This window comes from Gouania willdenowi, chromosome 22, assembly GCF_900634775.1.
Source record: "Gouania willdenowi chromosome 22, fGouWil2.1, whole genome shotgun sequence".
In the NCBI taxonomy this organism is placed as follows: domain Eukaryota; kingdom Metazoa; phylum Chordata; class Actinopteri; order Blenniiformes; family Gobiesocidae; genus Gouania; species Gouania willdenowi.
The window spans coordinates 11,609,911-11,634,787 of NC_041065.1; the positions used below are offsets into that span (position 1 = coordinate 11,609,911).

Genomic DNA, 24,877 nt, shown 5'->3' on the forward strand with positions numbered 1-24,877 from the left:
ATATTCAACAAGTAGCCCATTGGGAGGGTTTTTATTTTTATTTTTTAAATTGAGGATTATTCTTTGTTTTGTAAAATGCTGAACTTGTAGCCTTTGATCTGAAGAGGGATTTTAATTTTCAGAATTAAGCCTAAACAAGCAATTTTATTTTTCATTTTCTCCTCATTTATTTTTTTTAAAAGGCTTTATTACTTTAAATCTATGTATTTTCTTCTCCATCAAAAATGTAAAAACATGCCATAATTTACCTTATTTATTATTCTAAGAATTTTTTTTTTTTAACATAAATAATCTGTGTTCATTTAGATTTTTAAGGTTTGATTGGTCTTTTTTTTTTTTTGGCTGCTTCACAAGCTCTTGTGACCTAAGGTTTGATTAATCATTTTATCGACTATAGGAATAAAATAAATATGTTAATGGAACACTAAATTGGACTTCAACTCATATATTGCTGTTTAAAAACAGCCCAGATGTGTTTATGCTACATGTGATGCTAAACAGAAGCTACCTGGCAGTAAAGGGAATAAGCTGCAGATAAACTTTTATTGTCAAATGTTTGAAGTTTAATATACACTACATGGCCAAAAGTATTGAGACACCCTTTAAAACATGATAAGTGACTGTGGTTGGCTGTGGTTGAACCTGACCTGTGACACCGTGAGCCTGGACTTTTCATCCAACATCAGTGCCTGAACAGACAAATGTTCCTCCAAGCTAGTGGTCATAAAGATTCCCATAGAGGCTCCGAAAGCTTGTGGAAAGTCTTTCCAGTACAACTGAACTTGTTTAACTCCATAATAACAGCTACTGATTGAGAATAAGGTGTCATTAAATTTTCTGTGCATTTTATTTTGAAGGGAACATGCTTTTGACCATATTGTGTATAGTATAACGCTGGGCTGTTTGTTCCACTTATTGCATTGTACTTTACGCTGATCCCTTCACACTGAAAATTAGGCTAGATTTGCTGTGTCTAAATTAATGGCCAACTGCCACCCAAACTGAACTGATATATTATATAAACCTCTTCAAGAGAAACATACGGAAGCGTATTGCATTCACTTGAAAAAATCAAAATAAAATCAGTTTTTTCAGAATAATTTCTCCTTTTTTTTGGTTTGTCTTTTGAACAATTTTTTTTCTTTTGTTTTTCAGAGTGATTTTTTTTGTCTATCGTGCTAAAACAGGAAAAAAAATTAGTCCAAAAAACAAAACAAAAAATTTGCGTGAAAAACAGAAGGAAAAAAAAAAAAATTGTCAAAAAGACATTTAAAAAAAATTGCCCGAAAAACAAAAAAAAGAAATTATTCAGAAAAAAAAGATTTTTTTTTACCCCAAGTGAAAACAATACGCTTCCATAGAAACGTATCCTCCTATTGGTTAACAGTTCAAGATCCACAGCCTACATGGCTTTCATACACTCTGCTGATATGAAGAGGAGACACTTTCCCCGTTGAACAGCTTCAGAACTTTGTCTGCTTTAGCTTGTCGATGTGGAAGCAAAGCTTTAAGGCTGGTCCGAGCTTCAGTCCGAGGTATTTCATGATCATGTCGCTCTTCAGGAGCAGCAAGGCATTGCCGTCTATCTCCTAGGAAAGCATCACAGCTCAGTAAATGAGTAGCTTTACATTGATTAAAAAAGGAAGGAGAACTGTATGCTTACATGTTTTCTGAAGATATCTGCGTGAGGGCCAAGAGCGTGTGGATCTGCATCCCAGATGAACCAAACGACATCTTCTACAGACCAGGTGGATGGGTCCTTATTAGGTGGAGACTTGGACTCCTGGGACTCTGGAGATGTAATGCAGCCACCAGGGAAAAGGAAACAAATGAAATGGATTTAGATTAGTATCTTAAATCCCAATCAGAGAAGAGCCAGTGTCGACCTCTCACCTGTCCTGTTGTTCTCTGGGAACGTGTTGGGGCTGCTGGACGGCTGCCGGCACGCCGTGCCGTTGGAGAACTGCTGTGAGGAGCGGAAACCGTAGGAGGACTTTGGGGTGTAGGATGAACTCACTGAGCTGAACGCAGAATCACTGGGATCCACTGAGTAACGTTTGCCGTCTGTCTGGTCTGAATGGTAATCCTCAGTCAGGGACGCTTCAGCTAAACACAGTGAGTCCATTAAAACCCTTTGTGGACTCGATGGCTGCGTCCAAATAGTCCCCCCTATCTCTTTTCCTTAACCCCCGGAAGTGTTTAAGTGTCAGCCATGATAAAGAGCGTTCCAATTCTCTAAAAGCTAAGGAAAGGAGGCTCAATGCTTCCTTTATAACCTCCTTTAGCCTAGGAAACACTGATGCAACCAGTGACGTGCAGTCAGGGTAGGCAAGGTAGGCAGTGCCTACCAAAACGTGAATTGATACTTTGATTATTGGTTTTAATTATAATATAATTATAAATAATTTATTTTTTTATTGCCTACAGTATCTATAAGTTTGAAAGTGTCAGCATTTTGTGCTTTTCACAGCCCAAATGACTAAACATCGCTATTTCCTGGTACGGCACAGACGCTGCACAGTCTCACTCCGCTGTAAGGCAGGAGGAGGCCACACCCCCTTGCAAAAGCAAATTGCTGCTCTGCCTCTGTTTCCATAGCATGTTTTTATGTGTTTTGCACATGTACAGTCAGTTCCCCAATATGAAAACCATTTATGTAAAAAGGCAGCTCTCTACGCTGCCTTTGGACGTAACCGTGCTATGCTAAATGCTAAGCGTAAGTTCACAGTGCATTAGTGAATTGATACAGCGTGGCCGCTGCTACGTTCTCTAGCTAGTGGGCGAGATAACACTACAGGCAGGATGACAGCGCTAGAGACAATAAAGAAACTTTATTTTGAGGAAAAACAACAGCTTTTAAAAGATGGGAGACCAACACCTGAGCTACCAGACCTTCAGCAAAGGAAAGGTCAGAACATTGTTGGTACTTTCTACAGTGAACGATACAAAAGGCTTGGCTTTGTGGATGCACCTCACTGAGGCTGTTCCGAGTTGTTATTCATGTTGTTGTTGTCATTTTCTCCGTGTTTCTGTGTTTCCAACACAAACAACGAATGCGCTGCCGTGTCATGAGATATATCTTGTTGGGATAGTATCGAGGCTGCAATTCCTTGTGATGACAAGGGACCCGCTAATCCGTGCGTTCATCAAAATTCATGATAACTGAAAACAGAGCACACTGTTGTTCAAGAAAAAGCTCCATCAAAAAAGCCACATTATGTTTTATTCAACATAATTCCTTCACCTATGGAATGCTTTGCTCAGTTGTACATTTGTATGCTTACAATGTTACGTAAGCCTATATCTTGTATTAATGTAACAATTTTATAAATTATACTTATTTTGGATTAATGTTGATCCACCATCAACACATAGTCCTCTAACGCAGTGGTTCCCAACCAGAGGTACCTTAGGGGTACTTCAACACACCTCATGGTGTACACAGAAACATTTGTCAATTTATTTTTCTAAAATTCTGAGACAAATTTCCGCTTGCTCACAAACATTTTCCTTATCCATACATTGTGGCACAACTCTTTAAAATACATAAAAAAGATGAAGATCAACACCTAAAATCAGAAAATATAACATCAGAAAAATATGAGTGAAGCTTTCAGACGAGCCTTCTCACGCAAAATAACAAAATAAAGGGGTAATTGACTTAAGACAAAAGAAAAGGGGCACATTGGACAAAATTGCTCTAAAAGTTGCAATGGGTGCTGTCCAGGCAGACACAGTCGTGTCGGGTTGTAGCTAACCCCCCACTTCTTATCCTCGTTGTATACCTATCGCACTGCTTACACACCATCTACACTGATGTCCACCCCATACTCATTCATATTCCACTCACACATACTCTAGCACCAGGTATTTCCATGCAGGCAGACCTGCTAATATTGTATCATGTTTTTCTGCAATCAGTGCCTTCTCCTCGTCTTGAAGCTGGAGCTGGTAGTTCCTGATCTGTGGTTCACGGCTCAACTAGTCTGAGACACTCTGATGTTCTAGCTCTCCATCCTGCTCTGTTCTCCTCCTTCTGTCCACTAACCCCAACCAGTCGCAGCAGATGGCTGCCACCTCTGAACCTGGTTCTGCCTGAGATTTCTTCCTGTTAAAAGGGAGTTGTTTCTTCCCACTGTCGCTAATGCTTGTTCATGTGGATCTTGTTGGGTTTTTTCATTTTTATAAAGAATTTTTGATAGCGCTTCGAGATGACTTTTGTTGTAATTTGTTTCTCCCCACTGTAGCTGATGCTTGTTCATAGTGCTGGGCGGTACACTGGTTCATACCAAATACCGGTATATATTTTCGTTATGATATAAATTTTTAATATACCGCCGTACCGGTGTATTTGATTACACAACTTTTGGAACGCTACACTGCACCGCGTTTCAGACCAGACAGTTTTAAACGTAGCACTTCTAAATAGGAAGGTAAACAGTAGTGCTCTGGTGTTAGTTACGTTGTAAATCATATGTGTAAATGGATAAGAAAGACACAATTAAAATCTCTGAAGCTGCATGTGAGCATGTGCCTGCGTGCGCATGCCTCTGCTACAGGAGAACAACACTCAAGGACGCTGAGACACGGTTAGCTTAGCATGTCAACAGTAATACACTAAAAAAGAGAGAAAAGGATCACAAATTCCTATCCCTTTGTGCACACCGCCCGTCGCTACTACCGATTGGATGGTTTAGTGAGGTCCTCGGATCGGCCCCGCCGGGGTCGGTCACGGCCCTGGCGGAGCGCCGAGAAGACGATCAAACTTGATTATCTAGAGGAAGTAAAAGTCGTAACAAGGTTTCCGTAGGTGAACCTGCGGAAGGGTCATAACCGTTTTGCGCAGGGCCGCGTGACCCACGCTGCCGCTGTGCAAGAACAACCCCCGGTGGCTCGGGCAGTTTCCCCCTTCACAGAGGGGGGGCCGCCCTGCTCCTTCCAGGGGGGATCTGGGGGAGGGGGGTCTCAACGCCCCCCACCCCCCCTTTCCCCCTCGCAGACGGCTTCGGCCCCCGCCGCAGCCAGGCCGCGGGGCCGCTCCGCATCCTCCCGGAGCGCTTAGCCTCCCCCGCCAAAGCGACGCGTCTCGCGGCCCGCTCCGAGGGCCAGGACGGACTCGCCGTGGGCGCGCTCGTGGGGGATGTGCCGGCGATCCGTGGGGTGTGCGCGAAGCACCTGCCCCCGGTCAGGCTGCGCGGTTTGCCGTCCGTCACTCGGAACCTAAACCCCCCTCTGCACCGGTGGTCGCGGCGGTCTCGCCCTGGCCGTTGCCCCGTCTGGCGCGCGCCCCGGGTACCCAGTGTGCCTCCCTTCCTCCTCCGGGGAGTGGTGGCCTAGTGGTTAAGGACGCTGGGCTTGTAATCGGAGGGTTGCCGGTTCAAGCCTCACCTGGGCCATCACTGAACTGCTCCCCAGGCGCCGCAAAATGGCTGCCCACTGCTCCTCAGGGATGGGTTAAATGCAGAGGACAAATTCCATTACATGGCCAATTAAAGGCGAAAGCCCTGATTTAATCTTTTAATCTTAATCTTAATGTGGAAATAAGTCCTGGTGGAGCTGCAAACAAAACACTACCTTATTCACCATGAAAAACCACCACACCACTGAGTATGCAGCATTTAAAGCTAGAAATCAAGCTAATGCTAAAGCTAAGCTAGTGTGGCAAAAAGGCTTTGGGCTGCTGTTGCAAACTTGTATTACTACTAGTGTGGAATTATTCTACAATATTCACTCATCATGACAGTAAAATAGACCATCCTAAGTCAATCTACTGCTGTAATTCCTCTATCAACCAGTAGAAAATGCTGTGAACACCTGATTATGCATGAAAAAAAAATACAGTCATATACCATGAAACCGTTAAAATTTAGAAAAATACTGTGAGATACATTTTTGGTCTTACCGCCCAGCCTTACTTGTTTATGTGGATTTGTTGGGTTTTTTCTCTTTTCTTAAGAATTTTATATTTTGATCGCGCTTCGAGATGAATATTGTTGTATTTTGCGCTATATAGATAAAGTTGAACTGAAGTGAATTGAATTGGCTAAAAGATATAAGGTTATAAAGGAAGCAATTAACCTCCTTTCCTTAGATTTTATAGACTTTGAACATTTCTTATTATGACCGCCACTTAAACACTTCTGGGGTTTAAAGAAAAGTAGGTAGGAAAGGAGATAGGAGGGACTATTCGGACGCAGCCAAAGCCCATGTTTACATCAGTGCCATTTACCATCGGACTGGTAGGAACCACCACTGTGCTGGCTAATGGGCTGATCACTGAAGAGGTTTTCACAGTGCAAGCTGCGACAGAGCTTCTTCAAAAAACGAAGCACATAGTCGATGCTGTTCACCACAGGGAGGCTCAGAAGATGTTGTTTCCCATCAAACGTGGCTGGAGGAGCAAAACAGGGAGCCACTTGAAACACAGTTTAGACCCTACCTCCTGCCAACAAGGACAGTCAACTCTCTTTACGAATGAAAATGCATTTCCTCTGCACCCATTAAACAATTAAGCAAAAGAGAGAACAACACCTGAGCGAGGTCTTTGTACAACACCTGAAATCTTTTCTCCACCGTAGCCTTGTGTGAGGAGAGTGAACACTGTTTTCTGCTGGAAGGCGCTGTCGATGCAGCCTTGGACGGCCTGCTGAAGGACCACAGACGGTCTGTCTGGTCCAAAGTGATCTGGGAGCTGCTGGATCTTCTTACGGTCCAGATTAGGGCCAGCGTTAGCCTGCTTGTTGATGTATATACAGACTGATGCAGGAGAAAAAGATCAAACCAATGCAGCATTATTCTATTTCTGCATTTGTTGCTGAATTGTGACTGAAAAGCAGGGTTGGTGTCAAATATATTTGTAATCGAGTAATTGATAATTAATTATGTATATACTTCTGTATGTGTGGACAAATTAATGTATAATGGATCACATGAATTGTATATTTATATAGATATATATCAATGAATTATGTGTATATATATATATAGGTGTATATTATAAGAAGATTATATGTATAGCACTAGATATCATATACTTCCTGTATAGGCTTCATGAGCAGGATGTTTGTACCATTTGTTCTCTCTTTGCCTTGTTTGATTTATTTCCAATTCTTTTTCATTTTTTTTATAACTATTATTATTGTCATTATTATTTTTTCCTCATTGTGAGATACACTGCTGTTGTGCTCATGTTCGAAATCAAATCAAATCAAAGCAAATCAAAATGATAATTATAGCACAATTATAACTGTAATTGTAATTTAAAAAAACAGTTTCTGTCGTAATTGGAATTAAATTGCAGTTGAGTTGAGATAATTGTAATTGCCATGAAAATTCGATAAAATTTGTAAATTATTATTTAACGCTAAATTGGGGAACCATATTACAGTTCTATGTACAGTTCTACACATATAGAGTTAACAATTATTAAAATATGTTTCATATCAAGCTTTCCCGCATTTTATCATTTAAAAAAATACATAAATCGAGTAAACTGACACAAAAAAGGCTCAGACGCCCACACCAAAATTATTAAAACCTCTATTTTCATTGATTAGGAAGCCTAACAAAGTAACCAAAATATATTTGTTTTGATTTAGGACCTGTTATCATAAGAGATGCTAACAGAAAGCTACCACAAGAGGAAGGTTAACTTTTATTGGATTATTTATTTCAGGCTCAGTAATTGTGATTAATTGTAATTTAACTTTAGTAATTGAGAATGTAATCATAATTTACATTCTGAGGATAAATTAATAATTGTACTAACCCTGTAATGGGGAAAAAAAATGCTGGTCGCTGTAATCATAATTGAATTGTAATTGAACATGGATAATTGAAAACGTAATTGTAACTGAAAACTGTAATTGACCCCATCCCTGCTGAAAAGTGTTTTTAAGACAAAGAAAGTTAGGATCCCGTGGCGTACCTGTGAGCACCTGGGGTGTGGCAGAGTGGGGGATGGTGGCAGCATCCTGTGGAATGGAGCTCATGTCGGGTTCAGGGGTGCTGCTGGGAGGAGAGATGGCCAATGGTGTCATCATCATCCTGGGTTTGAGCTGCAGACAGAGACGTTTGGAGGATCATTGTGCAGAGGTTTGGTAAACATACAGTGAATACATCGCTCTAATACAGCCATTCTCAACTGGTGGGTCGGGACTCAAAAGTGGGTCGCGGACCTGTACTGGGTGGGTCGCAAATAGCTGGCCAAAAAAACAAAACAAAAAAAAAACTTAATGTCTGTCATGTTGGACTTGTCTTTTACTTTGAATGAAACATTTATTTTGACATGCATGCTGTGAAATGCATGTTGCACAGCAAAATATATTTATTTATGTTTTTAAAAAGATTATATATGCGTGATTTCAGCAACTATCTTTGAAAAAAATGAAATTTGGTTGGTTGAATTCTAAAAAAAATTGGGTCGCGATTTGATGACCGTGGCAAAATGTGGGTCCCAGGGTGAGACGGGTTGAGAATCCCTGCTCTAATAAATCAAGGAAGTTATGCGCGTGCATGTGTGTGTGTGTGTGTGTGTGTTTGTGGAGCAAATTTCTCCCCGACACGGTGTCTGTTCGACCTGAAACTTTTTTGACTGCTTGCACATAGGTTGGGTGTGTGCATGCATTATTTTGGACTTAATTGGTGTTGCAAAATGTTTATTTTTATTTTATTTTGAAGTCACCGCGGTGGGAGAGGGGAGAGAGAGAGAGAGCGGTGAGCAGCAGCAGTGTAGTGGTACCACAACCACAAAGTGGAAAGGTTTTAACAGCACCTTAACACCTACAATAAACAGCACTAACCATGATATCACACACACACACACACACACACACACAAATGTTAAATAAATTGTTTTATTTGTACAAATGTATGTGTCTTTTATTAGATTCTACCTAAACTGCCACATTGGTGCAAACTTTATTAATCAATTTATCATGTGTATGTCCCATAAAATTAAACCAGGGAAATCACACACGCTATTTCACTTTGCACCCGCAAATATATCCCTTTATAACACTACAGAGTTTGTACATCCAACCTGTAAACACATACTCATTTGGCCATAATTGACAACTCTACTTAAGCTGTGTGTGTGTGTGTGTGTGTGTCAGCTTTGTGTACACATGCATTTTTAAAGCTACAGCACCAACACATGATCACGTCCTTTCTCTAACCAGCTGACCTTGAATCCTGGTTTTCTTCCTCTCTTTTTGGGGACTTTCAGCGGAGGAAGCAGTTCGGGGTAACGGCTAGGGAAATCCATCTTAGCAACATTGCGAAGTGGGGGTCTCCCCCTCTTTCTTCCTGGCGTCTTCCCTGACTGACTGGTAATGAAGGAGGGAGCCACTGCAGCTGATTGCATCTCACTGTCTGACTTCTGTGCCGATGTGGCAGGCACACTCATTTGGAGCTGGAAAACCAAGAAACAAACAAAATAAAAGGAATCACTGATTTACAGAAAGATAACTATAGTGAACAAACATGACCTTGACTCAGACATGGGCAACTGGTGGCCCCAAAAATTGTAATTCAATAAGTTGGAAGGAATATGAAGCCCAACATAATACACAAAAACACAACAAATAAAAAAAATACACAAAATGATGACAAAGACAGACACAACAACCACGTCAACAAAGAAAATGACTACAAAAACACACAAAGCAACAACACATTACAGAACAGCTCCAAAGACACGCAAACTATTAAGAAAACTACACAAAATGACAGGAAATTACAGAAGACTACAACAAAAAACACGCCAATCAACAACAAAAAGGCAGAAAATGACAGAAAAATACACAAAATTACACCAAGAACACAAAACATAACAAAAACACACATAATGACTCCAAAGAATACACAAAATGACTTATAAAAGATAAAATTGTGACAAAGACAGACACAACAACCACTAAAACAAACAAAATGACTACAAAACACACAAAGCAACAATACATTACAGAATAGCTCCAAAAACACATAAATGATTTTGAAAATTACACAAAATGACAGGAAATTACAGAAAACAACAACAAAAATGCAGAAAGTGACAGAAAAATATGCAAAATTACATCAAGAACACACACACACACACACACACACACACACACACACACACACACACACACACACACACACACACACACACACACACACACACACACACACTCAAACAATGATTTCAAAAAAACATAATAAGACCAAAAACTGATAAAACATCAAAACCACAGACAAAACCCCATTAAAGCTCTGATTGGTAATTATTCTAAATGCTCACATGAATATTGATCATGTGGCCCTTGGATCAGATACAATAACACTTGCCCATCCCTGCCTTAACTCATGCACTGATCTTCATTATACATTTATTATAATAGTGGAAAGCAGCATATCGCTTCCATTGAAAGGAAAAGGTGGGTCTCATTTAAACACTAAGAGAAAGCTGCAGAATACACGACTGAGCAGCACTGTGGTGGAAAGAGCAGAGAAGAAGTGGAACACAAAAGGCAGCCATGCATGAAGTGTGGAGGAAACAGCTCCTCCATCCTGCACCCAGCACACACCATAAACCTGACAGGGAGGGAAAGGAGGGGGGTGGGGTGGGGGGGGATCCTTACCTGCTATAGTTCTTTTGTGAAAGCCTCCCAGCCAAGCCCTTCGGTCCTCAATCTGCAGCTGAGAAATGACCATAAACCCAAATCCCTCACAAGGGTGAACAATCTACACACTACTCATGCTTTGTCTGGTTCCCTCCTCTCTGTTCCACTTCCACACACTGCTATACTGCTATACTGCTACTGCTCGCCACACAGGCTGCAGACATCTCATTAAACTAATGCATTCAGTAGTGGCAGAGGGAGGGGGAAATTGACTTCACCATGGCTACCCAGCTATGAATTACCATTATGATGACAGCTTCCACCCAAATCTAAAATAGAAAGAAAGGCAAAGGAAGAAGACGCCGCTGCCAGAATGGATGCACATCCTCAATGCAGCACCAGTGGAAACTGTTATTGATCTGTTCAAAATGTGATCCAGGATGTAAACAAGCAATGGCTGAACTCACCATCCAAAGCAGATGTGGAGTATCCTGATGTTTCCGTCCAATAGCACGGCGAGAAATGTCAGAGCCAGGAAGATTCTACTGTAATGTGCTGTGTGTGTGTGTGTGTGTGTGTGCATCACACAGAGCGAAGGGGGGAGACACAGGCTCCTCTGTTGTCATGGCAACAAGCCTGTAAGCCCTGTGACACCCTGACAGTTTTCTGCAGTGTTGTGTCTGCGGCTGGAGGCTGAGCTCAGCTGTGAGGAGGAAGAGATAGACCGAGGACTGGGTTTCATTCATCATTGTTATAAATAGTAAAAAAAGAATATATTTTCCTGCAGTGATTTTGTTCGTTTTTTTTTTTTTTTTTTGTCTATTGTTTGGTGCAAACACCCACTGGTAATAAAAACTAACAAACAATAGCCATGATGAGTAAATTAATGATGCTGATCAAGGTGTGGCTTATTATTGTGACACATGAAAGGATGTCATTCTTCAACACGCATTAACCATCTATTAACCTTGGGGTCAATTTGACTCCATTCAATGTTTATCATTCAAAAAAATCATAGTTAAGCATAAAATTATCATGATGACGTTTTTAAGTTTGTACATGAGATGTTTACTGTATGTAAGGGAATCGTGGCAGGATTTATTACCAAAAAATAAATGTGAGGGGGTGAAAGTAAGGAAATTTTGTCTCCTGACATGTTTCGACTGTCAACTGCCAGTCTTCCTCAGAGGAGATTGCTACAAATGCTGGATCAATGAAGCCATCAAGATCAGGAAGCGAAGCTTAAACATCAACAGGGATGAGGGAACATTCCTTTGCCCAGAGAACATCGGGCGACAGGGGGCCGGGGGTGGACTAACCATCTGGCATACCGGGCCTCGACCCAAAGTGGGCCTTTTCCGATCTGCTGCGTGATGAGTGAGTGGAGGCAGACATGGTAACAGGTGGCCAAAAATGGTTAAAAAGTGGCAAAAAGAAAAGAGTGTAAAGTGACTAAAATGGGGAAAAAGTTGTCAAAAGTTGCAAAAAAATGGGCAAATAAAGAGGAACCAGGTGGTATGTAATAGCAAAGGGTAGCTTATATAAGCAAAATGTGGCAAAGAATAGTGAAAAAGGGCAAAAATGTGTAACAAAAAGAGGCAAAATGTAGGGGGAAAAGGAAACAATTGATATTTATTGAGAAAAAAATTGCTTATTTGGATGAAAAGTGGCCAAAACGAAAGGACAAAAACTGGATGAAAGTGTCAAAAAGAACTTGGATGGACAAAAAAAGAAAGTGTCAGAACTTTTTGAAAAGAGTCCAAAATGGGAGAAAAGAAGTTACAAAATGGCCAAAGTAAATAGGTAAAAATGAATTAAAAACTTTTAGAAGATGTGGTGACGCCTTCCTTATGAGAGAACTTGTAGGGATACATCAAAGCAATCACCTCTGAGGAAGACTGGCAGTTAAAATTTCCTGAATTTTTTGTCTTCTGAATCAACAAAACCTTTAAATATGTAATATATATATATATATATATATATATATATATATATATATATATATATATATATATATATTTTTTTTTTTTTTTTTTTTTTTTTTTTTTTAAAGACAAAATGAACTTTTTGGAATGATGTTTTCATCGTTGTCTTAATCCGCTGATTTGTCGCCATCTGCTGGCTAACATAGGGAAGTACTTCCGTTAGTTCTGTAGTTGTTAATAAAGCTACATTTGAATCAAAGATGGTGGTGTTCAGCCCTCTGTCGGTGCTGTCAGTGTCACCCTCAGCTTCTGTCAGCTTCAGGCTTGTGTTGTCACAGCGATGTTTCTCCTTTAAGATGCTCACATCTCTTTGTACACGAGGTTTGTCTCACACTTTGATCATAATCTCCATTTAAAATGACTCACGGTCCAACTTCACGTTGTTTACAGCTTGTGGTCAACATGTTGATGTGTCAGTGTTTGGTGTGTGATGTTATTGTCTTTAAAGGTTACTCAGTGACAGACCAGCATGTGGAGGAGGAGGGCGGGGGGAGCACCGTGGGCTATGCCGGTCCTCTGGATCACTACAGGGGGCTGATCAGAGAGGGGGTCCTGAGGGAGGATGAGCACCAGAGGATGGTGTTGCACAAATTGGACCAGCTGCACAAAACCCTCAGAGGATACAGCAACACACAGACCTCCATCTTCTCCAAGGTCCACCCCCAAAATTTACCTTCATTACAGACACATCCATGAACCTCATATTAATCCACGCGTCTGCATAATACATGTGTTGATGTTGGTCTGCCTCCATTTCAAACTTTTGTGCAAGAATTGTTGCATATCTATTAGGGGTGTATAGGGGTGGGCTATATGGGAAAAATATATCACGATTTTTTTTTTTTTTTTTTTGTGAAATCACAATCACGATTTTATCGCAATTTTTTTTTCTTCATTCAAATCATTTAGATTATTTTAAAGTTATTTACCAATAAAACAAACCAAATCACCTACTTAAAATCATCTCCCTAAATGGAAAAAAGGAATAAAAGATCATTTAGGACAAGGTAATTATCAATTAAAAAAAATAAAAATATGTAAGCAATTCATCAAACTGGTTCCTAGTACAATTAACATCAAACAAAAAAGCTGACAAGTTATTTTAGTCACACACAGTCGTTTTACTTTGTTTAACTAAAGTGGTGTAGCATTAGCATTAGCATTAGCAACACTTGCTACATAACAAGGCAGCATATCAGTCTAGTGATTTATATTTGTTATTGAGGTAACACACTCATTAATAAAATCCTACTTTAAGCAGTGTTTGAACGCCTCATTTCACACAGTTTAGACAATCATATCCTTTACAAGATAAAACATTACTGCTTTGGTTACATTAGGCCTGGGTAATAGGGACCAATATTCATATCTCTATAATTTTCCTCAAAATGGCAATAGGTGATATAAACCATTTATTTATTTTTTCAATAGTTTTACAAGAAAAACAATAATGGGTCAAAGTCAGTGGAGAATAATGCCGCAAAGACCCTTTTATTAATCACTAGCAGCGCAATATCAACATTTTGTATCACTTTTGACTTTTTCCTTCATTAAGGCTGAAATGTGATTAAATTATGTAGTGTTGCTTTTTTCAGGGCAGCTCTGAGTTGTTGAAAGTAGTTTTTAAAGTAAATCACATTCAGGACACTGTCTCTTTAAGAAAATGGAAACAGCCCCGTTAGCTACAGCAGCCGCAGATCTCTGCTACAGCGCAGCGACAGAGTTAGTTATAAAAGAGAAACACATGGAGTGTTTTCTCAAACATATTTCAGTGCTTCAACACTCAGAACTGATGGAGTTTAACAGACAGACAGACAGACAGACATCTGCACTGAACCTCTGACAGACAGTCGCTAACGCGGAGGAAGCAGCACAGCTAACTCTGTGTGTTCGTGCACTGGGGGGGAGGGGGAGTGTAGCGTACTTCTGCCCCGTTTAAGCGCTTAATTAATCTGTAATGTCTGTTATGCTGACATGCTGACTAGCAAGTGGTGTGATTTGGCAGAGAAAAAAAACCATTGGATGTTCTGTGTGTGGACCACAGACATATGACGCAAAATGTGAACTGCAGACGGTTCTACGATCTCCATGATTTGGGAGATTGTCGTCATATGTTGTAATCCTGAACGATCTAATATCGTCAGATCGCACACCCTTAGGGGTGTACGTTGCCATGAATCTGACGATACAATATGATTCATGATTTCAGTGTCATGATACAATATGGAGGGTTTTCATGGCGCGTCATCAACCGCGTCATCAACCCGGAAGTCGCGATTTTGGAGATAAGCAGCCGGTTTACAAACAGCACACAAACAAGAAAATCCCGAATTTTGAGAGGAAATGTGTTTTTGGATGTACTAATTGGTCAGACTGTGAAAAACATGGCGTTTTATAGACTGCCAAAAGTTATAACAGATCAGGGAAGAACAATGTCGGCATTTTATAGTCAGTAGTTCTACATCAGGAGAGCAGTGACACGAGTCTAGCTCACCATTGTTGCACCAGTTGTTATTGGCGTTTATGCAAACACCGCCGCCCTCATCTCCTGTGTTAAATTTAAATCCAGCTTCAGGTAGCCAGTTTGTTCTCCAGGGAACAGACATTAGAACACAGGATGGAAGGAAGCAGCGTTCTCTGAGGATTAGCTTTTAGCTTGGTTGCTAGCCCCGCTCCTGCTTCTGATCTCACCGCTTATGTTTCCTTTTATGACGCCTTTGGAGCTATGTTGGCATTTTTTGGGTTAGGTGAAAAGATTTAGTGGGGTTAGGTAAGGTTAAAGTTAGGGGTTAGGGTAACGAACGACACTTACGTAATTACAACCTTAATGACACCCTATTCATGCTAATGACAGTGTCATGTCATAATAATGACAGCGTAATGTCAGCCTTATCTATAAAAGTTCAAGTGAAGTGTTGGCCAATTTTTTTAAACTTGCGAGAACAAGTAAATGGTAACGAGCTGAAATTCAAGTACAAATGTCAAAAACAAGTGGTATGTTTATCAAACTGTCAAATTACATTTGTCAAAAAAGTTAAACTTTTGCTTCCACAACACATTTTGATTCTGTTAAGTTCTTAAATTCTGTAGAAAAAAAAGTAACCATATAGATCTATAAAAGTGTGTTTTATGAAAATAAAGTGCAATCAACTTCCAAGCTAAAATGCATTGAGTAGTGAAGTAGTTTAACAAGGTCTGCTGTGGTTCCCTGACACCTAGTACCCGGGCGTTTACGTGCTATGCATATGTTAGCGCAATTAAATGTTTTTTTGTTTAAAAAAACCAAAAAAAACATGATTAAATAAAATTGATTTAGACATTCTTTTGGATTGATTGGGATTAATCGCGCGGTGAAATATCGCAATATATCGCCAAATCGTTTTTTTTCTTTCACCCTTAATGTCTAATAATGAAAACGTTATAAATAGATTTCACAGATGCAATAATCATCTTTTGGCCTTAGCTTTTACATTTGTTTGATACCACATTTACATATATTTTGACACACGAACATTTAGTAAATGTAAATATTAATTTTCAAATATATTTCTAAAATGTTATTTTCTAATATTGTATTATTGTGTTTTAAAAAAAGCACCAATAAGGGCAAAATACACAATAGAGACACATATTAATCTAATTGGTGATCATCAGAAAGAGATTATATATAAAATTAACACAGTAAAGATGTCAAAGGAATAAATATTGCATTTATTTGGTATACTGCATACCATTTATTTATTTACAAAATGACATCAAACATGAGAAAGAACTTTCAGGCCAACTTCACTTCTTTAAGTACATTTTGCTCATATACTGTATGTCTCCAGTTTTTCAGTAAAACCAAACCTCCCAAAGGTTACTACATCTACGGTGATGTAGGTAAGAAACACACAGGCATGACAACTGCTGCTGTATTTAATGATTTGAGCTGAAATAAACCCTCATGTTTCAGGCACAGGGAAAACAATGGTGATGGACATGTTTTATTCCTACGTGGAGACGGAGAAGAAAAAGAGGGTGCACTTTCACGGTTTTATGTTGGACGTCCACAAACGTGAGTGCAGTTTGATGCAGTGTCAGCGGAATAGTTTGTGTCAAAGATTTGCAGCTTTGTTAAATTACATGATGGTCAACGCCAGGTGGGAAACTGCTGCCTTTAGTGTGATTCTTGTGTTCTTCGCGATCTGTTTTAGCCTGGTTCTTTATTAAATTAGCACTATAAACAGTGTGTGGCTCAGTCAGCCAGGTGAGGCGTTCACTGACACTCGGGTTAGAAATGAATATGGCACTTTTTGTCAAGAGGAATCTATACAGCAGACATGGGCAACATGGAGGCCAAATGCAGCCTTTGGTCTAAATTTGTGTGGTCCCCATGGTAAACGCACAAGTTACACAATAAATGAAATTACCCCACATACCAGTAATAACTCCAAAAAACATACAAAAGGGCAAAAAAAAAAAAAATACAGAAAATTACTCCAAAAACACACATGGCGACTACAGAAATACTCAAAAATATACAAAGATGACTCAAAAAAACACAAAATGAGTGGAAAACTAAATGACATAAAAATTAGACTCAATGACAACAAAGAACACAGAAAATGAGAGAAAACTTCACAAATTTACTCACACAAAACAACAATAAAAACACATTAAAAAAAAAAAACTGTACTCTGATCAATGTTGATAATGTGGCCCTTGTGTCAGTCGATCAATTCTGTGGCCCTCGCTGTGATAAAAGTTTCCCACCTCTGCTTTACAGTAAATAACTAGTTGTATTACTTGTAAGCATATAGTTAAAGGTAGGGTAGGCGATTTTCAAAAGCTAGCATGATTTTGAATGTAGCTTCCCCGATGGCTCCGCCTTTACCCCCCTTCCCTCTGTGCTCCGTCTCACTCACATGCATGCGCACAGCTGCTGCAGAAGCAGACCTCAGCTCACCACTTGTATTGTGTAAAAATTTTGTTGTCTCATTCAGCAGTAAGTAAACAATAAACTTTACCATTATATATGTTAAAAAACGTGACTAAAAACTCAGGTTTAACTCTGTCAGCGGTGACACGCTTTCAGTGTGATCGAAAACAAGCAGGGAGACAGGGAGACATGATTGGTTAAAAAAAGTGGTCTGTTTTTTTCCATTGGTCGAAGTTATTACAGATTTACATTTCTTTTTCAGAGTACGGAAGATATTAATTTCTGTCAGGACATAAAGACAATTTCAACCAAAAACTTAAAAAGTGTATCTGGAGAAAATCGCCTACCCTAGCTTTAACACTGAATGCCCTCATACACTGTACACGCCTTTACATGCAACAAAACAATCACAATCTGAGGCTATAGAATGAACATAGAATGGATCCAGAAGAGCTGAAAGTGCGCATGTGCAAAAAATCTGAAAAATGGTGAGAGCCAAAAAACCTGTGTGCGCACATTTCAAGCACTTTCCCTTTGTAAATCCCAGTTCACCTTGAATTACACCAGTGAGACCAAAGCCAGTGTGAGAATGACTGTGTGCACGTTAAAGACCTATACAACCAATAATGAAATGGAAGCCAATGGGGATGAATGTTTTTATTCTTCATTTCAAACCGTTTCATGTTTTTGTTGTTGATTTTTCTGTATATTTTTTAAAATGCTGCAGCATTAATTAATGTAAAGCACACTTTAATTTCCTCGTGTGAAATGTGGTATAAAACATGGCAGGAAAGACAAGGAATATGAATTTTAGAATGAAATAGAGGTGTGTACATCAGGTTTTTATGCACGCTTTGTGCGTGAGAGCCCCTGCTTCTTTAAAGAAGATTAAAATAAATGGATTCTTGTGACAATTGCACCAAACGTGTCTTTACTCGCTGTACAGTGTCGAGTAAATGAAATGTGTGGTTGTCGACCTGCAGGGATTCATCGGTTAAAACAGAGCATGCCCAAAAGGAAAGCAGGAAAAATGGCTAAATCGTACGACCCCATCGCTCCAGTGGCTGAGGAGATCAGCGAGGAGGCCTGTCTGCTGTGCTTCGATGAGTTCCAGGTTCTCTCATTTTAAAGCTCTGTATTTATGTATGCATTTTTCAACACAACGCTGATACTTATATTATTGCACTCAATCATTTCAGGTCACTGATATTGCAGATGCAATGATCCTAAAGCAGCTGTTTGAGAACTTATTCCGCAAAGGTGTCGTGGTCGTGGCCACTTCCAATCGGATTCCTGAAGGTGAGCAACGCGTTTCCATATGCACTGTATGTCACTCTCTGGTGGAGCGTTAGATCAGGTCCTGAATTAGTTATTAAAAGTTATTAGTTTTCAAGTAAAATATCATCAAACCTTCAAACCATAACCCAATGCTTCTTAAAGGGTGTGACGCGCCCCCTGGTGGGGAATGGAGGTATGACAGGTGGGGCGCGCCAAACAGGAGGACGTTTTCAATCTCACGTCAATCTTCTTAAATGCCTTTCCTCATTGAAAATAACCCTGAAAAAAATGCCTACACCCAAAGAAAGTAATAACGAAAAGCCTAAAAATGTAGCAGAATTTAAAAAAGCATTAATTATTAGACTGCATTAGATATGCCACAAAGAAAAAGCCTTCATGTATTCCGCTCCATGTTCGTGGAATGCTATACAGAAAGATTTTAAACTTTAGTTAAGGGCCCTTTTACAGCACATGAAAACAAAAACTACACCTTGTTCTTGTTTTTGCTAACTTACTCAGTAACAGTGCTTTTTATGGTTTTCATGTACTTGTCTTTTGTGCTATTTATTTGTTTTAAGAACATTTTAGTATTATTTTGACACTGTAAACTTGTTTTATGTATTGCTGCCGGGACACACTTGTAAAAGAGATTATTAATCTCAATGTGGGTCTCCTGACTAAATAAATGAAAAAAATGAAAAAATGTAACGTGGAACTAAAGTGCAAAAATAATGATTGTGGTTGGCATGTGAGGTGAAGCAGAACAAACTTTAAATGTTTGGTGTTATTTGGTCAAAAATCAATAATCATCTTTGAGGATATTGTAATCCTAAGTGTTCTGAGTGGACAGTCAATCTCTGCTCCTTCTCCTGGACCTGTAAATGAGCTTTAGAAATACAGGAGCGTGACGCTGGACTTACTAGCATTACTATTGGCTGCTGGAGCTGCTCGTCAAAAGTCAATGCGCGTTCACGATCTGAGAGTCTTTACTTGGCTTTTAGCACAGCGATTACACAGCAAATCAAGAGGAAAAAGGAAGACGGAGATTGAGAAGCAACAGAATAAAGGTACAAACGTGTTTGGGAGGAACAGACTCATGGAGTTCCCTCTCGGAAAGCGGTGGAATCCGCTTTCAGTTAGCACGTATCTGCCCCGAGTCAGAGAGAGATAGTGATAACAGACGGGATAAATAGCTTGTAAAGCTAAGAGAAACATTATCTAAGGTGGAGACGGAGAACAGACGCAATTCATCTGCAGTCTGGATGTGTGTGTGTGTCTGCTCTGATCAGCTGGGCTCGGGTGCAGCTGCTTGTGTGAGGAGCAGCTCTGACCCTCTTACGGTCCTCACAGCAGCGAGTGATCCTTGCATTAATGTCTCTAAAACATCAGAAAACTCTTCAGTAACACAAGATAAAGTCCCTACATTTGTTACTAGTCTCTATGGAGAAAACAGTCGCAAAGAGTTACACAGGAAGACCGGTGAAGTTTGTTCAGGAGGGGAGCGTGGAGCATCTCACAATTCTACAAACTGCAGCTTTAATTTCCTTTTTTGCTTTCTTCAGCTTTATGTCACAGATTGCAAACCATGTATTTTTGACTGCTGCACTTTTACATTTTTTTATGCAGGTGATTATTTGAATATAGTTTTTGAGTTTTCATTTATTTGTGAAAAATGTTACTTGCATTATGAAACATGTTACTTTTTCCCTGTTAGTTCATTTTATATGTGCACTGAATTTCCTTTTTTGTTTTCTTAAGCTTTTTGGCACAGATTGCAAATAATGTTTCCTAGGGATGTAACGATTCACTCAACTCCCGATACTATTCGATTCACGATACTGGGTTCACAATACAATTCTCTCACGATTTATTTTACAAAATGGGACTGTAGAAAAATGATGACTGAAAAAATATTCCTTGATTTTTTTGGGGAAAAAAAACTATAAAGAACTATCCTGTTTTCCTTTTATTTTTCATTGTCAAAAGAATCCCTTGATAAACTATTCAAAACAATGCAATTTAACTAAAAATAAATCTTGAATGAAATAAATAAAGGAATAATACAAATGAAGAAGAAGCCTATTAATTTAAATTCAGGTTCTATAGTAAACAATGCAAAACTGCCTAATAGTTCCTTTTCTTTTTAAAAGTGCAACTGAAAATGTATTTTGTGCCTTAACAATTGGACTTAAGAAAAAAAAACAAAAAAAAAAAAACAGTGATTTCACTGTATTTAGGTCAGATATTTGTTTGGACCAGCAGAGGGTGCTGGTAACCCAGTGGTTGGTTGGCAGGGAGATATCTTGCAGTGAAGAAGAGATGCTATGCTAGCAGAGAGAGCTAATAGAAAAACGTGACTTACAGATATTCATGTAATATTACAGATATTCTTTCGGTGCTAAAGGGGTAAGGAATCATTTATGAACATGTTTAAAAGTAGAAGGCGGCCAGAAAGAAAGTATTAGCAGATTCCGCCCGCCGCCAACACTTCTGGATTAAAAAAAGTACTGCGATGAAATATTCACCGTATCGATGTGAATCGTGATACTTATGAATCGTTTTTTGAACTGCCTTACAATTAATCGTTACATCCCTAATGTTTCGTTATTACCTACATTTTTAAGTTTGTTTTTTTATGCAGTTGATTAGTTAAATCTAGTTTTTAGTTTTTTTTATTTATTATGAAACATGATGTTACTTGTTCCCTGTTAGTTCAATAAATTTGAAAATGTGTAATTTTTCAAGATTTTTTGGGGGGCAATGGGTGGAGGTGGGGCTTGAAAGTTCACCTTTGTTCAAAGTGGGAAATACCCAGAAAACTTTGAGAACCACTATGTTAACCTATTTGCTAATAGGATCAATCTTGTGCATGTTTCCTCAGACTTGTATAAGAACGGACTGCAGAGGGTGAACTTTGTGCCTTTTATTGCTGTGTTGCAGGTAGGAACGGTTGCTTTAATAGCTGCCAACTTATTGTAATCTTGGCTCTAATCAATCTGTTCATCTTCTACAGAAATATTGCCAAACTCTTCGCCTGGACTCGGGCATCGACTACCGCAAGCAGAACAAACCATCGGCTGGAAAGCTTTACTTTCTGTACGTAACGTTTGTGACCTCACGCTAAAGTCAGTCTAACCTGGGCTTTTCCTTCTATGTATAGAATTCCGTTTTTTTTTTCCTCTAGCTCCAGTGAATCTGACGCGGAGGCGACACTCGATGAGATGTTTGATGAGCTGGCCTTTAAACAGAATGACAGTATGTCACGTTTGGAGAACAATTCTCTCTTTATTCTAGAGCTAACAGAAGATTTTCCTACATTTGTGGAAAACATAATTCTTTATGCTGTATGGTTATTATATTTCAGTAACGCGGCCGCGAGTGCTGAATGTTCTCAACAGGAAAGTCCTTCTGAGCAAAGCCTGTGGGACCATTCTAGACTGTACGTTTGAGGAACTGTGTGACAGGGTGAGTCTCACTGATGCTGGAAAAGCTAATTTTAATTACAAATAATGTCATTGAAATTAAAACCTATTGAGTGTTTAGATTATCTTCACCTTTAATTAGTTAAATTTTAAAAATGCCTTGATTGTAGAGCAGTTAAGACACGCCCAGTCTATGCTATAAACTCCCCAATGAACAATCTATGCTATGCTAACTAGCTACTCATTACTCAATATACCTCCATATTCACTCTTCTCTCAATCCAACCAACTCAACACAGATTGCAGAGCCCACAGGTGCTTGTTTTTGTAAAAGGGGCGGGGCTAGCAGTGCTTGTTTGTGATGCAAGATGGTCCTAAAAATTCACAATCTTGTTCTCAGCCAATAGCAAAAATCAATTGTAATAACCAGGTTTCAACCCATAGAGGGCAGTCACTGACATTTTACAACAAAATATACCAAATATAAATACTTTGACTGAAATGTTGAGAGTTGGACCAGGATCAATCAACAGCACTACTTCATACCCAAATATAGTTGTAGTCAGCAGGAAAAAGTGGTATTTGGGTTTAGTTACTCTTTAAGTACAATTAAAATGACTGATTTAGAGTAATTGTAATTCGTTACTTTCACATCTGGTTCACACCTAAAGTAGTTCTATCTATCTAGAATTGGTTTGCTCCTATGCACATGCATGTATGTGGAGTTCTGAAGAAACTCAGAGGAAAATTAGGTTTAAGCTGATACACAGCCATAAAATCAACATGTTAAACTATGAAAAATCTTATAATCAATCGGAAGTTATACGTAAATAAACACATCTTATCGTCTTTTATACACACTTGTTGAAAGCCATGGAAAAACAAACATTGCACTTATTGCATGATGAAGTTCAGAAGTAAATATGATGGTGATGATGATGATGATGGTGATCCACTCAGCCTTTAGGAGCCAGTGACTACCTGGAGATTTCCAGGCTCTTCGACACCGTCTTCATCCGTCACATTCCTCTGCTGACGATGAACAAGAAAACTCAAGCCAGGCGCCTCATAACGCTGGTCGACGCTCTCTATGACCACAAGGTATGATGCGCTCACACACACACATGTGGAACAGTCCGACCCATGACATTAGGAACAGTGTCACTCTCCTGTCTCAGGTACGCGTGGTGATTCTGGCCGATCACACGCTGGAGAACATCTTCGTACACAACGGGGACCACGGACACGACGAGAGTCACATTCTGATGGACGACCTGGGGTTGAAAAGGGTACGACTCTTGAGTTTGTGCTTTCAATGGAACATGGAGATAACTCAATAAAATTACAGTACCAGCTCTTATATATATATATTCATTACACACAGACTGATATATTTCAAAGATTCAAGAAGCCACAGGAAATGTTAACAGTCAGGGTCACATTTCCTCCTCTTTAAATCTTAATTCGCTAGATTATTTGATCTAATATTATTAAAACAACAGATTAGAAAGAGACTCTAAAACTCTGTATGATTCACTGTTTGCGCGACAGGATGAAGCCAGCAGTCTGTCCATCTTCAGCGGGGAGGAGGAGAAATTTGCCTTCCAGAGGACCGTGTCCCGCCTCACAGAGATGCAGAGCGAGGAATACTGGTTGGAAGGAGACAGAAGCTCCAAATCGTAGACGTCATTTCCACAAACTGTTCTTTTTCACTGCCAAACACAACACAGACTGAATGGGGAACTCCTACTCACCCTGGAACGCACAATCCCAATGGGGTGCCTCCTCAGTGTATGTGTGTATGTGTGTGTGTGCGCGATCTTGCAATCTCTGTACATAAATACTTTATAAATATCCTGAGAATCTTTTAATGCTTTATCGCAACATGACACCTTACAAAGATGAATTGTGTGGTGAAAAATGAAGGTGTGAGACACATGCAACAACAGCTTTGGGAATGCATGTTTTAGCAGCTTTATAATGGTCTGTATTATCTTATAATTGATCTAATGGGAACATTATTAAACATTACCGTAACATATCCTAAGTGCTATATGTGTATGTGATGATGGTATCAGTTTGTGTCTCAGTGGGCGTCTGCAGATTTTTTCTTTACAGAAATGCACTGAAACACACAAACGGTAACGTGTGGGAGGAAAATGGCCGATCGAAATGAAAGTGAGAACAAACTTTGTCTTAATTTAGCCGACAAAGTGTGAACTGCGTAAACAGGAAAGCAGTCAGATTAGTGAAAACTAAATCTGGTCTGTTTGAAGCTCATCTCTTGTTACACCTGCTTTGACTTGAAGTAGAAAAATTATTTTTTTTATAACTTTGTCACTTTGACCAAGTTTTAGTCAGAACTGGTGCTCATAACCTGCTTTACTGTCATTTAGTCATGGTTTAATTCCAGTATATTGTTGAAATGGTCTTACCTAGAGAAAGTATGTCCAAATAAAAGCATGGTTATTTTTACAACTGCAATTTTTGGGTATTTTTTTCATTCCAAAAATGTTGTATCATTACTGCACGGCCTTTATCATCTACCGTAGCATATTGAGAACTCGATGTATCATTTCACCCCTAATAAATAATGAACGTGGAATGACAGTTAAAAAAAAAAAAAAACATTACTTATACCCTAATTTAGTAATAGGACAGTTTTTA

At 39.3% G+C, this 24,877-nt stretch overlaps 2 protein-coding genes across 5 annotated transcripts; one reads left to right on the top strand and one right to left on the bottom strand.

Annotated features, from left to right (window-relative positions):
• Positions 1-1,287: 1,287 nt before the first annotated feature.
• LOC114456417 (sex comb on midleg-like protein 4) lies at positions 1,288-11,196 on the bottom strand. 4 transcript variants are annotated; one of them, XM_028438148.1, is made up of 9 exons: positions 11,072-11,192; positions 10,623-10,680; positions 9,185-9,412; positions 7,928-8,057; positions 6,556-6,756; positions 6,230-6,391; positions 1,894-2,106; positions 1,664-1,791; positions 1,288-1,589 (listed from the first exon to the last, which is right to left on the bottom strand). In XM_028438148.1, exons 3-9 carry the CDS (start codon positions 9,404-9,406, stop codon positions 1,464-1,466), a joined length of 1,182 nt encoding a protein of 393 aa, XP_028293949.1. In that variant the 5' UTR covers positions 9,407-9,412; positions 10,623-10,680; positions 11,072-11,192; the 3' UTR covers positions 1,288-1,463. The 4 variants fall into 4 exon arrangements, with proteins under 4 accessions (XP_028293949.1, XP_028293951.1, XP_028293948.1 ...); XM_028438150.1 differs by having other exon boundaries at positions 10,623-10,674; positions 11,072-11,131; XM_028438147.1 differs by lacking the exon at positions 10,623-10,680 and having other exon boundaries at positions 11,072-11,196.
• Positions 11,197-11,478: 282 nt separating this feature from the next.
• afg1la (AFG1 like ATPase a) lies at positions 11,479-24,251 on the top strand. Its single transcript, XM_028438100.1, has 15 exons — positions 11,479-11,482; positions 11,782-11,951; positions 12,736-12,910; positions 13,038-13,243; positions 16,420-16,471; positions 16,545-16,646; positions 18,494-18,624; positions 18,710-18,809; positions 21,670-21,728; positions 21,802-21,884; positions 21,973-22,043; positions 22,153-22,253; positions 23,171-23,311; positions 23,389-23,499; positions 23,762-24,251. Exons 1-15 carry the CDS (start codon positions 11,479-11,481, stop codon positions 23,891-23,893), a joined length of 1,638 nt encoding a protein of 545 aa, XP_028293901.1. The 3' UTR covers positions 23,894-24,251.
• The last annotated feature ends 626 nt before the right edge of the window (positions 24,252-24,877 follow it).

What these genes read in the sequence shown, in the direction of transcription:
- LOC114456417 (XM_028438147.1), bottom strand. An exon ending in CACACCCCAGGTGCTCACAG is followed by an intron (nt 6,757 to 7,927) that starts GTACGCCACGGG and finishes CTCCTGCATCAG; the next exon opens with TCTGTATATACATCAACAAG. An exon ending in CCCAGAGAACAACAGGACAG is followed by an intron (nt 1,792 to 1,893) that starts GTGAGAGGTCGA and finishes TTACATCTCCAG; the next exon opens with AGTCCCAGGAGTCCAAGTCT.
- afg1la (XM_028438100.1), top strand. An exon ending in TGTGCTTCGATGAGTTCCAG is followed by an intron (nt 18,625 to 18,709) that starts GTTCTCTCATTT and finishes CAATCATTTCAG; the next exon opens with GTCACTGATATTGCAGATGC. An exon ending in ACGACCTGGGGTTGAAAAGG is followed by an intron (nt 23,500 to 23,761) that starts GTACGACTCTTG and finishes TTTGCGCGACAG; the next exon opens with GATGAAGCCAGCAGTCTGTC.